Raw genomic sequence first — 16164 nt, 5'->3', positions numbered from 1 at the left:
GGACACCTACACTTATAATGAGTGGCATTGGTTTGGAGGAACATATGTCGCGGTGCAAATTTATGCGCCCCATAATTACTTCCTAATGATAATGAAATGCGCGAGGTGATAAAAGCGCTCTACGTAAGCTTGGCCTTTTTTGAATAACAATGCGCTGGAAATGGAATGGAGGTGCAGCATTCGTGCATCTCGTGTTTGTTTCTTCTCGTCCTTGTTTTTTTCATATCGTGAACACGTCACGAGATCGTTCTAATTCCTGCCACAAAATAACTTCTAATTTGACAAGCGGCTGAACGAGAAATAGGAAGAGAAAGAGTATGACACCACATTGTATGCTTCGCAAACGCAAAGGACGATCTTGTGACAATTTTGGGTAAGAGATCACGCACGCATTGTTTCCAACACCATCCCTCCACCGACGGTTATTTTTTGGCCGCACGAACTATGCACTGTATAGCGTAATAATGGTTAGCCCCCGTCCAGAGAAAGTATGTAGCTGCTGTATGTTAGCCGAATTCGCATATAGGGTCGGAAAATGAACACTAAACAAATCGTTTCCGAATTACGGTGACGACTATGCAGCGAAGCCAAGAAAGGAGCTTGACAACTGTAATATACAATGGATACATGAACACATGTTTTCCGTTGGCCTATGACCTTTCCTCGAATAGCTCTAAAATGGCTCTGCAATCACTACTTCAATATATAGATAAACCATGCGTAATCGACCTCTGTGCTGCGGTCTTTGCAACAATAAAATAATCATGAAGACAAAATTCTGAGAGCTCTAAGAAATCTACACTGCAGAAATGAGAAAGCCTAAGCGGTGCTGACGCCCACGGTGCATCACGTTTACTCTCGTTATTATTGTCAGCTAAATGCACCGTCAGTATTATTGCTAATGCCATAATTTTTATTATTACTAATTGCAACGTTATTGTCGTCGGTAGTATTATCCTCGTGGTAGACAAGGAGAATTATGATACGTGCTTCACGGTCTCAGGCCAATTTCCTGCCATTCCCCCGGTTGGGTTGCGTGCGTGCTTTTCGGAAGGAATCTGTTGTTTTCTTCCGTTCAATAAACATTCAGTTGCTAGTCCAGCCTTGTCCTGTCCTCTTCTTCCCTGTGCCTCGTCCTTTGGCTGATTAAATATGAACCCTTACCAACTTGCCCAGTCGTCAACCTTATTGACGATGAATATGTTGAACATAAATGCTATTTATGAAATACTTTCATCAACCTTATGCCCACAGGTTACACCAGAAGGCGACTGAAAGTTAATGCATCCTCTTGCACTAATTCATGCATATTATGGCTTCCCAATGACATCAATTCTTTGCCGAACCCTACGAAAGACCTACAAAGCATGAACTGATTGCCGAACGCAGGACCACGTTTGCACTTCTTGAAGTTGGACTGTACAATATACGAGTACGCATCAAAAATAAATGAGACTTCGGAGAAGCGGTGCAAAACAAGACCTAGTACTGGTTTAAGCCACATTCATATTTTCAACGTCTTAGAGAACCTGACTTCCATGTTTTCTTGTGACTTTGAAACCTGAACTAAAATTTATTTCGTCTGCTTAGTATTATATTTTATTTATATTTATTAACTAACACGTTTAATTTTATTATTTTGTACAATGCAGTGAACACAGGGCGCATTTGATTTCCTCTCCTCGTTCAGCACCGAGACAGTCCACGCAATAGTCTCCGCCAGACTTCGCTAGCCTAGGGTGACTTCACCGCACACGCAGTGCATGAACTACGGCCCAGAGCAGTGTTGCTTAAGTGAACTTCTTCTTGGGATAGTTGGTAGCTGATCGCGGTCATTTTAAAGGCGCCGAAACTTCACAAAACATACACACATGCGAACAACCGGGAGAAACACGGGGCGCACTGTGCGGTTTTTTCCGCTTGCGCATTTTTTAAGTGCAGTTTTCGGCGTCTTCAAAATTACCATGAGCAGTGTTGCGTTGACGAAGGGCACTTGCAATCGGACTCTAGGCACGCCTCGTAGATCAGTTTTACAGGTTTAGCGTTACCCCAGGCGCCAAAGTTGCTCATCCTACCTGGCTTCGTATGGGAAAAGTGATCGAGGGCGTGGCATCAGGAGGGGCTACGCGTTGAAGGGCCACTACGCGGAGTGTGATATATCGAATATTTTCCTGAATGGGAGTTCAATAAATACGAACCCACTCCTGCACTTTTGCAGAAGATTTTCACAAAGATATTCAAATATTCGATATAAGCGATAAATCTATATATCCTGATTAAATATGTCCCGGTATAGCCTTATAGTAACAACCACCAGACGAGTGACCTACAATATTGTATGTCTCACTGAAAACAAAACGAAATTGCTGCTAAGTGCAACGTATTCTGAGGAAAGGCTCGTTTCGAAAACAGTGCTTTGATAGTGCCTAAACAGGGCATAATTAGAATCTCGGGTAGGGAAGTCCGCTAAACGTCGTATATGGAGTTTATGTATATTAAAAAAGTTGCAAATGCACCATAGGCAGAAGAAGCAATTTGGGATTCGAGAAGTAGTTCATCTTAGGCCGACAAGAGGATGTCGCAAATTACAAATTACCAAAGAAGAATCTGGTAAATGTTTTTCATCAAGTGGCCTGAGGGATGGCCCTTCACTTATTTTGAAAAAGTTTGCTTGGATATTAAGTCAGAGTATTTATTAATGATAGAAAAGCAGCGCTATGATTTGGGCGTGTAGCGCTAACATAAAGGAGATAAACATTTCAAGACAGCTCTGAACTTGCCATAAGATGGATACGTCGGCGTAGCTCTCAGATTCTTAAGGAACGCGGAATTTCTTGTCAAGGCTGAATGTAAGAGCTGCATACAAGTACTTTAAAAATAAAAAAAAATGAATTTTTGTAGCAAAAGACAAAACAAAATGAATCCGCGAAAGACGCCAAATTTAAAATATGTTTTCTAAGGCTTCGCTCTACTCATCTAATGTGCAATATTTTTCTACCTTGAAGATACGCCAGTTTTCTAAAAAAGAATTGTTATTTGGAAGTTTGAATGAAACTGAAAATATTTATATCAATATTCCTTTATATAACAAAACGTGTTGAAGGTCGTAGCTAGACGCCCAATTTTGGGCCATTTTGAGGAAGTATTGAAATTATATTAAGAATGATGTGTTTTTCATTTGGAGCTTGGGAAAAAAACGGTGAGATTTTCTATTGTTCCCATGTCAGAACGACAAATTATGTGGGCGCCGAACACACCGTGTAAAAACATGTCATTTCTTGATGATTTCTCGGTGAATGGTCGGTCAATTTCGATGGCAGGGAAGATTAGTTAAAACATACGCTATAGGCTGACGAAACCTGTCCAGTCCAGAGGATTGTCAAGTTTGAACTCAAAAATATGCCAATGCGTGGTTGTGTCATAGTCTTCGGTTCTCCTTCTAGTCCAGCTTCTGTTCAGTCCGCAGATCGCCCTGTTTTTGTGCTGCACGCAAATTAATAGAAACTGATCCGTGCCTGGGGCCCAGTCCGTGTAGAACCAAATTCTCGAAAAGGGGCTTTCGTTCAACTCCTCCTTTTTTAGATAAATAATATCTCAGCGGGGGACCACAATTCGTGCCACTCTTGTGAATGGACGACAAGGTTCTTTTTTATGAATTGGTAACGTTAGAGAACTCCTTTCTGTGTTTCTGTGAATACGAAGGTGCCTTTTCCAGATGAACAGTTGAATATTATTACTCTTTCTTTTTAGCTCAATCGCTTCGCTTGGTGTAGGTAATTTAGTGGAATATTAGGCAATCGATGTTCTATGTTTTTTTTTTTACATTTTAAAATTGACAGTTTGTCACAGAAAGAGACTCCCATTTGACTTTTGATAGAGTGTAGAACGCTTCTGTCTAGGGCTGTTCTGAGCGCAGGGATTTGCAGTTTTGGTAGAGCGGTTTGTCGTGTTTACTGTACTGTATTTCTCTGAGCATTCGAAATTGTTTTTGCAAGGATCGGTCGCAAGTATAAAAATTTTAAAAATAAAAACGACATTATAAACAGTGCATACTGCAGTGACTTATACCAAGTACCTGTTTTTTAACAAAAGCACTGTAAGATATAAGATAAACGTAAGTTAAACAAACCTACGCTGAAGCGAACAAAATTCCCGAAGTATTGAACTTGCTTTCCCTGATCACAGGCGACAATGGGCAAGTATGACGCAATTTTCGGTGTTCACATCGTGACGGGAAACTAGTAATGAAACTCCAGGCCTTAGTACTAACTAAAAAAATTCGAGGCTCGACTTTGCACAAGCTACGCGTATCCTGTGGAATATTTCGATCACCGAGAACGAAAGTAATCTCGCATTATTTTATTCGCTATCTATGATTTGCTGTGGCCAGCAAACAGTGGAACAGCGATACGCTTAGATATCGAACACAATTGTTCTGGAGAAAACAATGGATGTGGTTAATCGTGCAGTACATGGGTCAGTACATTAGGGCCTATGCCGAAAGTGTAGATCCAGGTGATTCTCCGGTGACAGCATACGAACTGCACGTGACGATCAGTGATAATATTGAGAACAATAGAAGCAATATGGATTGCAACGGTTGGGACGTAATATTAAAGGATGAGCTCTAAGTAGGGCCTTCACATGGGAATAGGTCGTTTCTTCCTGCGAGCATCTTTGCCGTCTGGTTGCTTGGAAAACACAAATTACGGCCCAGGTAAGTTTTCAATGCCAGTAAACGTGCTTCAACTGATAGCACATTTCAGCGAGGAGGCCGGCAAGTCAGTTGAGATTGTAGCACAACCTTGGGGTAATTTGGCAACCTAAAGATGATTTATTCGCTATATAAATGTCAGAAGGAATAGCTGCTGCCATGGTACTGTTGGGCTTTATTTTGCTATTTGTATGTGAACTGCTTCTAGAGGCCATGAGGTAGGGGAGAGGAACCTTTTTATCTCGGACCGGAACAGAACGACATTTGCGTTTCTTCATCCCTTTTAAGGCTCGCTCTCATAACCATAAATTGATGGCAATAAATAGAGAGCGAACTTCAGATGCGCGCCACAAAGCAAGATGCTGGATATTTCATTTTCAAAGAGAGATGAATTTATATACAAGGCAAAAAGTCGACACGCACTTGAATGTTCTGGTTTTTTACAGAAATGAAGGCTTGGTTTGTTGCTGCAGCACTCGTCCTGACAGGTAAGACATACGCCGCTCTGCTGAATGCTGAGAAGCTTCGGTGGAGAGCATATATTTTACAGCTCTTTGGAACCTCTTTCTCTTCTATTTATTTGCTGGGCATGACGTCAGGAATAGCAGCATTTTAGAAATGTGGCGTAATGCCTGTGAAAATAAAACTGGGAACAGTAAAATGTACTATTTCATGTTACAGTGACAAGTGTAAATGTTGGAATTCGGAATGTCGTTAATTTTTTACATGTTCTGTTCATTTCTTATCTTCGGATAGCAAATATAGGTGACTAAGAGAAGTCCTTATGTCTGGTTGCTGTGCAGCTAGTGAGTTAAATATCTGTTTCCTATTACTTTTTCGTGAGGGCTCGCTGATCTTGCAAAGTAAGATAAAAATTCTCGATGATATGTTTATACCTTGAAGAGCGAAAAGCCATCCTTCTTCTTAAAGCTCGCAGAGAAGGAAGCTCGTGTCCCCGGAAATAACCGTCTAGTAAAAATTCGGTTCCGATAATTTCTTATTCTGTGTTTGCGAAATTTTTTATATTTTTACGTCTGCTCTTTGGTTGGAAAGACTCAGAAGGACTGGGTGTCCCTCAGCTGCTCGTGCTTCTAGCAGACCTCACCTTAAAGTTTATCCGAAAACATGCATTGAGGTGGCTGAGACAAACAAAGAATTAAAAACTGTATCGTTAAAGGAGACAAAAGTATTTCACATGCTGTTTATATTCTTTAGAGAGTAAAATAAGCTTGCGTCAAGTACACTTCATCTGGGTTCTTCAACAAAACCTCGTCTCCGATAGCAGCTCGGAGCAATGTAGCAGGACCCCACAAGACGAATTTGACAGGAACTGAAGCATCATCTTGAAAAACTAGGAACATGGGATTAAAAATGCTCGACTCCTTTTTTAAACTTTTACGAGGGTGGAAAGGTAAATAGCATATATATTACGCAAGAAACATCAAGATAATATCACAAGTATGCAAAGATTAATAGTAGGCAATAACTAAAATGAAATAAATCCTACATATTTCAATAAACCATAGTGCTAGTCTAGTTGGTTATTCCTACATGATAAAACAGCGCGAACGACAACCACGGGAGAGGACACGGCACAAAAGAACGCTACTATCAACTGATTTTATTTGGTCTGCAAGCCACATTTATATAAGCAGTCACGTCACATGTCACACAAGGGCGGCGCCAGCTATATTAAACTAACATAACATATAGGGATAGTTTTATCGCCTCTGTTTTTCTTAAAGATAGCTATTGTCAGATACAGGTGACAACAAAGAAGGAAAACAGATATGAGAGGACCGCACATACGACCAGCCACAGAAGGCCTTGTAAAATGTGTTATAGAATTATTTACAGAGGGATCGCTAACGCAATGGTCTGCTTTCTTCTCCATGTGGAAGCTTCGAGCAAAACTCTTGCTTTCATCCTAAAACTGCTGCCCAGACATTTTTCTTCTTTAAAGCGGTTACGCACTTGCGTGCGATAAAATGCTTTACTATGTTCGCGAGCTTATCTTGTTTCATTAAGTTTTGAGAGTACTCCTTGAAACGGCCATTAAGGCAACTCCCTGTCTGCCCGATGTAGAATTTTCCACAGGACAAGGGGATCATGTACACCACTCCTATGGCACATCTAACAAAGGCTTCTTCATGTTGCTTTTTCAAACCGCGCTCGCCGTCACCGCAGATGCGGGAGAAAAGCATTGTCAACTTGTTTGGCGCGCAGAAAACAAGCGGCACATTGTGTCTGCTGGCCACTTTTTTGAGGTTATGCCACACCTTATGAACATTAGGCATCACCTCCGGTTTAGCTTTCGCGCGTTCAGAAGCAGCCGCCTTTTGACGGGATCCCCGTTTCTTAAGGTGTGCTTCAGCAACAGCCGTGATGACTGAGCAAGGGAAGCTTGCAGCCAAACGCCTGCGTACCTGATAGTCAAAGCTATCAGCCATTCCGTGCGGACACGACTAAGAGGGGCGTACAAAAAGATAATAAAAGAAGGCAGTAAAACGTTTTCATTGTCTAGTTTACTCCTATAAGTAAGTCTCCTGTGAAAATACTATAATTGAAAGCAGGCATTTCCAGCAATGTCGAGAGTAAATGTTAGGGTGTGCTTTTTCTTTGCGTATGTCCTACAGAAGAACATTACATACGATTTGTCTACTTTACAATACTTTAAAATGGCACCGTGGCAACGTGGCAGGAACTGCCAACTCGGGTCCCTCCATTCACGTGGGACGGTATGTCAGAATCAGCCTGCCAGGACAATGGCATCCACGTTACCCCTATAGGCCACTAAGGCAATTTTATACGGCTTGGTTAAAGCGGCGCTTTATATGCAGACTGGTAGCCTATGCTATCGCGTCACACTCTTAAAAACAGAGCTTAAGTGTCCATATGTTTAGATGCAATAAACGTCTTTACCACCACCACCTAAAACGCCGGTGAACTTTGATGCGTTCAACGGAACGCTGGTTGTGTTCGATGCAATGCTTGGCCGCCCGCAACCAAATATTTCGCTCCGTACACGGTTCAGCATCGTTGAAGCCGTGTACCGTTTTCTTTGCAGCAATGAACGTAGATTTAACATCTCGAGGAAAATAAAATGTTGAGTTTATTTTTTATTTATTTGCAATACTGCCATTATTTAGTTGGGACCATAGCAGGTGGACATTACATTCATAATATCGAAAAAAAATGATAATGGTAAGAATGAAAGTAGCTCGACAGAACTAGTGTATTAGGCAATTCTTACAGCACAAAAAAAAAAAAAAACATCAGAAAATGTGGTATTAAATTCGCGCAAACAGCTCACAAATAACGAACACATACAAGTTCAAAAAGGAAACAATGCGATAACAGGCTATCCACTGCGTTAAACAAGCGAATGAAAAACAGAAAGCGAAATATAAAACCGAATAATTTCAGCTCAAACCTAGGCCTGTAGTTTGGAACTAAAACTTGAAAATGAATCAACGTTTGTAACAGATTGATGCAGACAATTTCACTCGCTTGTTGCCAGCTGGAAGCAAGAATGTTTAAGTGCATCACTGTGGCATAGAAATTCGGTTAGCGTGAACGCGTGATGGTTTCTTAGGTCTCGCTTATGTGATAATGAAACATATCGTGATAAGTCGATAGGCGTTATGCAGCAGCTGATATAGAAATTTTAAGCGCATGAACTTTGCTCTTGCTGTTAGCGCTTCGAGCCTGGATATTACAGCCAGTTCGGGTGGTGAATCTGATCGCTTGGTATTTGTTATGAATGAATCTTAGTGCTTTATGCTGCATTCTTTCAAGCCTTGAAATGTTAGTAAGAGACTGGGGAAACCAAACGGTGTTGGCATAATCTAGTACTGGTCTAATAAAAGTCATATAAGCGAAAAGTTTAGTTTATGCAGGGGTAAGCCGAAGATTGGCCATAGGGTTTTCTCGACAGGAAATACTGGAGTGGGTTGCCTTGACCTTCTCCAGAACAACCCGGCGTAGAGCGCTAAGCTACCTCTCAAGCGCGTCGAGAACTACATACGAGAACATGGACTTTCCGTGCTTCCATGGGACAAAGAAGGTGGTTTTGCCGTTTCCTCTTTTAAACTGTACTCTTCTAAGGCCAGCGAGGCTGTGTTATTCGTTTTTGACTTGTGTGACGATGTGGCTATATTAAAAGCACAAGCCAAAGCTAACAAGATGTGCAACCAGTTCAACCTCAGTAAGCTTGCCAAGGCTTTTTTCAGCGTTAAAACCCATAAACCAGAAAAATCGTTGAGGGTTATCGTATCTGAAAATGGCACATGGCAGAAAACTGTTACCATGTATTTGCAAGAGAGTTTAAACCTTTTACGGAATGACGACCCTTTCGGTGTTAAGAATTCTGACGAAATCATAGTGTTTGTTCGAGACGTACCTGGTGGCAACATTATTGCTTTCTCTGTTGACATTAAGAATTTATATTACTCGTTGCCAAAAGACAAGGTGCTCTGCTGTGATAAGGAGTTAGCGCTCGTATTGTTCGGTCTTATCGTGTGTCTTGCCTGTTTTGCGCTACAATATCTGTATGTTCATGCACCACCAAGCCCAAACAGCAAGGCCTTTGAACCATATCGGAGAAAACGTGGGCCTCATTTGGTATCAAAATTGCAACGTCATCATTCCTTGTGCTGCGCTCAGTGATGTCACACCATTTGGCTTGCCCTTTAGCTGCCATCTGCAAGTTTAGTTGGAGGCTATTGCACGATAGGGATTCTAACCTGCGACCTATGTACCTCTGCGAGATTAGGTATGCAGCGCTAAGCGAGAGAGATACTGCGCTGTCATCCTCCGCCGCTTTCCTTAAAGAACAGCTTAATAAAATATAAAAACTATTGTCGTAATTAAAATGTGATGTTAAAGTTGCAATCGCGCGTACTCTTATGAGGAAGCTAGATTGTACTTCATTTTTTTTTTGTCTAGATGAATGTTACGCCGGAGCTAGCAACGTCAAAGAACAGCAAAGAGTTCTTTCCAAGCTGCTTGATGCCATCGGTCCTGCTAACCTGCCACTGGATGGAGCTTATTTCGCGGTTCGCGACGAGATGGCTCCGAAAAACAGTACCTTGTACCGCTTCAACCTCACGGAAGGCAGGCTGTTGGACATGCACGCTAGGCTGAAGCCCACAGTGAGAGAGGTAACGTCGACGCGTTCATTTCGTACACGATTTTCTTCAGTTTTTTATACATGGTTTTCTATGTATGCCCTGCGGAAAAGAAGAAAATAGGCCTGACCTGTGCGCCTACTATTGGCTCCGAGAAGACTCTAAATTTAGAAGATATACGCGTGCTGATAAACGCCGATATTCTTGTTGCAATTATTACCTTTAAAAAACCCAAATTCGGTACTTGTTTCGGCTGAGCATCTGAAGCAGACATCTTCATTCATAAAAAGCTTATATTCTTCTGTTCAGCGCCTATTTTCAACGATGAATGGAGGTCACAGTTCGTGCTGCTCTGTGCGCACTTTTCAGGCCGTGTTCATTATGCTCATTTTTATTTTACAGTTACTGTCGAAGTGTAATAATGCAGAATATGTTTTTACGGAAGGTTGTTTACTTTCTGTGCTTTTCATTGTAACATGTTATACTGATTTGCCTTGATAAAGCAGGAATCAAATTTGGAAAAGAAAAACTGTTTGGGTGTGAAACCGATATTTGTTCATCGGACTTGTCCACATACCGTTTCCTTTTGTTAATATATCGAGCATGCATTTATGCTTAGTAAACTAACTGCTCTGTATTATTGCAAGCACAACATAATAGCTGCCAGAAAAACAATTTTAAGCCATTGTTGGGGTACCTGGGAAACCGACCTGTCTTTGTCCGACATCTACTACCCTGGCGGGTGACGAGACCTGATCGATTTCCTATCGCTAGGCCTTTACAGCTAAATATGAGACAACCCGAGCCGATGCTATTGAAAAGTACTGCGGCAAGTGCATGTATGTATTCTGCGTTGATACGCACGCCCCGAGCAGAGAAAAGTGGGCGTCGCAGTTGAGCGCCAAAATTGAAGACTAGATTTACTAGCATTGACTGGCCACAATTCAATGGTTGCGGAAGAATTGCCGATTCCTTAGTGGAGCATGCACCACCTCGCAATAAGCTCTTACCGATTCGGAAAGCAAGTACACCAATTTCATGAAGAGGACAAGCTGTCGGGCTAGTTGGCTTTCCATAGTTTTACCTATGCGTCTTACGTGTTCCTCCATCTTCGTCCTTGTCCGGCTACACGCTGCAAAAACTACTAATTTCTTGAAGAGACGATAAACCTGCTAGTGATTCATCTTCCGGAAGTTGGATGCGCTTATTGCTAACCCACAAAATTACACATACGCGTAGCAGGGCTACACGGTGAGCATGACAGTCCAGACGATAAGAGCGCACGCATCTCAGATTGAAGGTTTCTTCTCTGGGCTCCAAACCCGGATGTGGCGGAACACTCTGTCTTACTGTTAAATTACACCTACACATTTCAGCATTTAAAAATAGCCCGGCGGGTTTACCCTTCATTCCATGATCCCCTTTGGAAAGGTGTGGATCTACACAATTGCGAGGTGCAGACCATCGCTTCAAATAACTTTATGTATGTACACGCAATACACCTGGGTTCGTCTGGTTTGGTTTGGTTTGTTGGGTTTAACGTCCCAAAGCAACTCAGGCTATGAGAGACGCCGTAGTGGAGGACTCCGGAAATTTCGACCACCTGGGGTTCTTTAACGTGCACTGACACCGTACAGCACACTGACGCCTTGCTTTTCGCCTCCATCGAAAAGCTGCCGCCGAGGCCGGGATTCGATCCCGCGTCCTTGGGAACAGTGGTCGAGCGCCGTAACCACTGCGCCACCCCGATGGGGCTGGGTTTGTCTGAATCGAAATGCAGATTCCGCGAGGAATATGTGGAGCAGTATCATACGGTATCAGCTTGCCAATGAAATAAGGCTGCAGTATCAATAAGCGGTCAATGCAGTAGGGTCTGGAGGCTGTTGTAATCAGCTCGGAAAATTAATTCAGAAGGATGCATTACATGTTTTAGTGAAGGCTCGGAAAAAGTCGGTCAGGGCGCCAGCAATGCGGCCATTGCAAGCATTGAAGTGTAAAGTAGGGAACTGTCGAAAATATTCAGATAATGCCGCGACGCTGGGCATCCAAAATATGTTCCAAATATCTGCTAACCTTTCGAGTGTTGCATTATTGAGCTATGTTGTGCATTCCGATGTTGCAGAAAGGTTTTGGCGAAGAAAAATTTAGTGTCATCTCTGCGAAAGATGTGTAGTCTTTCCATGTTTAGTTTCTGGCTTAACGAAGGTGAAGAACAGAGATAGCCGTTATTGTTGGCAAACCATTACAGCCCATTTTCATGGTTAATCAAAGGCAAAGTAGGTGCGCCACTACTTACTCTAAGGCTGAGCTAATCCAAGTGAACCCGCTTCATCTTTGGCTCCAGTGGAGAGACCGATGGTTTTTGTTGCGACGTAAGTAAGTAGACAAAATGCTAAGATCTGCAAAATGACTCCGGCCGAGCCATCACTTCAGAGGCATGTTAAAAATTTCAGAGGGTTGTTAAAAGATTTAAAAAGTATACGCGCGCCGTAATAGCCGCCGGCCATCGCTCTGCTTATGCGTTATGTTCGAGACCCAATTATGCTGACATGAATGAATGTATCGGTTACAGCGTTGCGCACTTCTCCTCCATTTTTGGATATCACGGAGAGAGGACCGGAGAGACGTTTAAACAAGAAGAAACTGAGGGAGGGATATTATAGAGCTATTGCTCTGAACTATTTGCCATTAATTGTCACTAACTGGAGGCATAAGTATTTGTTATCTTTTGCAAGAACAATAAAAAAAAAAAGCATGTTGGTAACAAGGTGAGATAAATAGGTCTGCATTTTGCAGGACTGTTGCGTTCAAGTCGACCGCTTCGTGCGTCAGCTGAATGCCCGGTGTGACTTCAACCTTATTGGAATGGAGATCAACTACAGTGGAGCTCTCTCGTACGGCGCAAAGATCGTGCAGAACTTCACCGTCAGAGCGCGAATCAAGCCGCATTCGTTTGGAAACAACCCCGCTCTACTTTTAATCTACCTCCGTGAGAAGTCAGGCTGCAAAACTACCAAGTGTAAGTCACAGAATGTTTATGTGCGAGAATCTCTTTAAAATACTGCCGATTTGCATATTTAACCAAATGCGAAGTAGGTGCGTAGCACTCCTTACCCCTGCTATAGGTTTCTTTTACATTTTCTTAGGAGGCTCTTGCGCCGTTTAGTTGCAATATCAGAATTAGTAGAGTGACGTCACCGCTATCTTCGTGACCGTTGTACTTCAGCGCCGCAGTGCCAGACGGCCAGGCGTAATCCATTGCGAAGCGAAGCAAACGCGCGGCGCAGCCGCGTCTTCAGCTTTCCTTGCACCATCTTCAGAAATGAGAGAACAGGCACAACGTAGCTACAGCGCACTGCTCTACAGCCTTAAGGTCTTGGGTGGAATCATAGGGAGAGAGAAAGAGAGAGGGGAACGCACTTGAAGGCCCGCGCCATTTAGGGCGCGGAGACAAGCTGCTTCACGACGCGCCAGCAGCTCGGAGCCGAGATTTAGGGAGCCCCGCGCGTGAACTTCTGCTATCCGTGAAGGCTGAGCAGTGACTGGTGCAAGGAGAGAGATACCAAAGTTGACCCCTTACCCATATTGTATCATATATGATACGGTAAATTGCCTTTTTTTAATAGCAAGAAAAGAAATTTTGAATATTTTGTACCCCAGTGTGTACTGTCAGGAACTCTTGTGCACAGTAACTGAATCTTCAAGCTTAATTATTTAGTTATTTTAATTCCAAATGTGAAACAAGGTGGGCATATTCTTTATTTTCTTGCAGAACTTCGGTATGTAGAGGGAACATTTGTTTCAATCGAAATAGCAGACTCGCTCGAAAAGAATTATTAGGATATTATTGGTATTTATTTTGCCTGTTAACAGCATCATCTGCGCAATAATCCTTTAGACTACATTGTGACAAGGCTATTTACTCGCGTATCAGATATGATACACCATGCAGTTAGGGCTCATTTTCGCCACTTTATGGCGTTTCATAATTGCAGAAGCAAGAAATAAATTCCTTGTACTCGTATGATTTTACATGCTTTTTCGAGTTCAGATTATTTCCCCTTCCTTATTAGACACTGATTTTAGTCAAAGTAGGAGTATAACAGTGTATAACAGACCAAAACATTGGATTCTGTGCTCATTGGACATTCTGTGGTAGTCAAAGTGAAAGTGCACTAGAGATCTCTATACAGCTTACTGACTGTCAAGGAAAAATCCACCCTTCTCTAGTTAGTAGGAGGAAGGAAAACGTCGCGAAGTTTTTTCGTTGAGAAAGCTTTGCAGAAAATGCCACAGTTGTAGATGGGTGCCATATGTGCTACAGTCTTCATTTCATTAGATCCTCTCTGTTTGAAACTCTAATTTTTTTTTGCCATGAAATTGCTGTTTTTTGATCAGTTATGTAAATCTCATTCAGTTAAAGCTACTTTTGAGAAATTTTATATTTTCGAAAAAATACCCTTAACTGCATGGCGTATCATACATTTCGCAAAATTATTGCAACTGCATTGTTTTTCTAAAAACCGAGGTTCATACACACATTTGCATCATGAATGGAGCAAACTGCAATTTTTTAGGCAGAAAAAAAAATTAGTGCAGTAAGGGACACGCGAGCGATAAAAGACTGCTCACTCCGGAGAAACACAGGCTTGCGCAACGCTGCCCAGTCAGGGCCACCACGCCGCCACCCCCGCGACACGCCCCTCTCTCACTGGGTGCATCTATGAGGCCGCTCCGCCCCCTCAGCGTTAAGTCGATTGATGCGGGCATCACCACTTTCCCTTCCTCCTCTTCAAGTTCACGAAGAGACAGATGGATAGAGAGAGAGAGCAGCTTCTGCTGCTGCTGTGAGGCCGCTTCTCCTCCTCAGTGCTGAGCCGCGCGACGCGCGCGTCGCCGCCTTCTCTTTTTCCAGTTCAAGTTCACGCAAAGAGAGTGAGCGGCTTCGGACAGACATCGGCGAAATCCGTGATTGCGGCTAGTAGTGCTACTCACTAAAACAATCCCGCACGATTAAAAATCCCGCATCATGCTATATCGGTTTTTATGACAACATACGGGTCCGGTATCAATCTCATACCGATGTTGCCCCTCCTTAAAAACCTGGAAGAGGTTTATAATAGCTCTGTATAGTGCTTAAGCCTGAATTACCTGTCCGTTGTGAAACTGAAACCGGTTAGACCATGCTCGGTTCGGAGCTCTGATCTTAGAGACCGGTCCGCCGTGGCGCAGAACCCAAACAGACAGTCATTTCAAGAATGTCGTTTCGGTATACACCATAAATGATATACAAGTTTATCAAATCGGTCAGGAAGTAATGGCGCAGCTGAATTATCTGCGAAAGAGACAGAAGGATTTGAAGAAACTGCTTTTTTGCAATGTTTAAGGAGACAGGCTTCTGTGCTGTGTATTGCACTGTGCTAATGCCATGTGGGTAACAGGGGACAGAATGGAGGGGTTCTCAGAGGGACGTCTCATCAAGCTGTCCGTGTTGCCGTCATGGCATGCAACCGGTCACAGAGTCCGGGTGTGTGGGCCCTTCGTAGGAATACAGGGTATTGTTTTATTTTTCTATTTTGCCCTATCGTTGCACAAAGTAGCAATAATGCTTGATCCTGCTGTGCAGTGAACTACCATTGACCTTTGACTTTGGAAGTTTAGCAGCCTTTTATGTTTTAAGCGATCCCAACTGCTCATTAAAAGCAATGCATAACCTTCTAATTTGAAGACTTGCCCTTAATATATTCTTTTCTTTTCAGGTGAACTCGCTTTCAGAGACGATTCTGTTTTCATCACTGCATTCGAGCTGAACACAACTACGTCACCAGGCTTCGTCTTCTTCAAATCAAACAAGTTCGATAAATTTGAAAAAGATACAAAATTAGCGCAGCGGATCTGGGAAGACTTCAACGTAAAAATGTATACGGACGTTTTGCCTAAAGTCGTAAAAGCAATCAAGGAAGTGTATAATAAGGAATTGCCGGCAAGGGTAGCTGATCTTGGTCCACTGGAAAAGAAGCTGTTTTTATAGCCAACCGGCAACAAATATAGCTGTGTTATTTCAGTATAAAGAATAAAAACCGAACAAGGTAATAATAAGAGTTCTCATTATGAGTTGAAACCTGCTGTTAGCGCGAGCCTTAGCCGTGCCTCAGAGCCTGCTCAAGCTGCCTCTGAACGTTCTCGGACGTTCAAAGGCACTGATAGGTCCCAGGCATATTGATACGTCCTGGGAAGCAAAATAAGAGGATGCGATGATGAGACAATAAAATGCTTTAGCAGTAAAGGGCATAACTGACCCCCCTGGCCTGTGCATTGCTC

At 42.7% G+C, this 16164-nt stretch overlaps 1 protein-coding gene across 1 annotated transcript; it reads left to right on the top strand.

The window, feature by feature from the left end:
- The first annotated feature begins 9754 nt into the window (after nucleotides 1–9754).
- Nucleotides 9755–15942, top strand: LOC146174327 (uncharacterized). Its single transcript, XM_084584341.1, has 3 exons — nucleotides 9755–9876; nucleotides 12640–12862; nucleotides 15603–15942. The coding sequence occupies exons 1-3, from the start codon at nucleotides 9784–9786 to the stop codon at nucleotides 15872–15874; spliced, it is 588 nt and encodes a 195-aa protein (XP_084440467.1). The 5' UTR covers nucleotides 9755–9783; the 3' UTR covers nucleotides 15875–15942.
- The last annotated feature ends 222 nt before the right edge of the window (nucleotides 15943–16164 follow it).

This window comes from Amblyomma maculatum, chromosome 11 (genome assembly GCF_055883805.1).
Source record: "Amblyomma maculatum isolate TAMU_Amacu chromosome 11, ASM5588380v1, whole genome shotgun sequence".
Lineage (NCBI taxonomy): Eukaryota > Metazoa > Arthropoda > Arachnida > Ixodida > Ixodidae > Amblyomma > Amblyomma maculatum.
The sequence above is the reverse complement of the archived record's forward strand: the minus strand, read 5'-3'. Positions and strand labels throughout refer to the sequence as shown.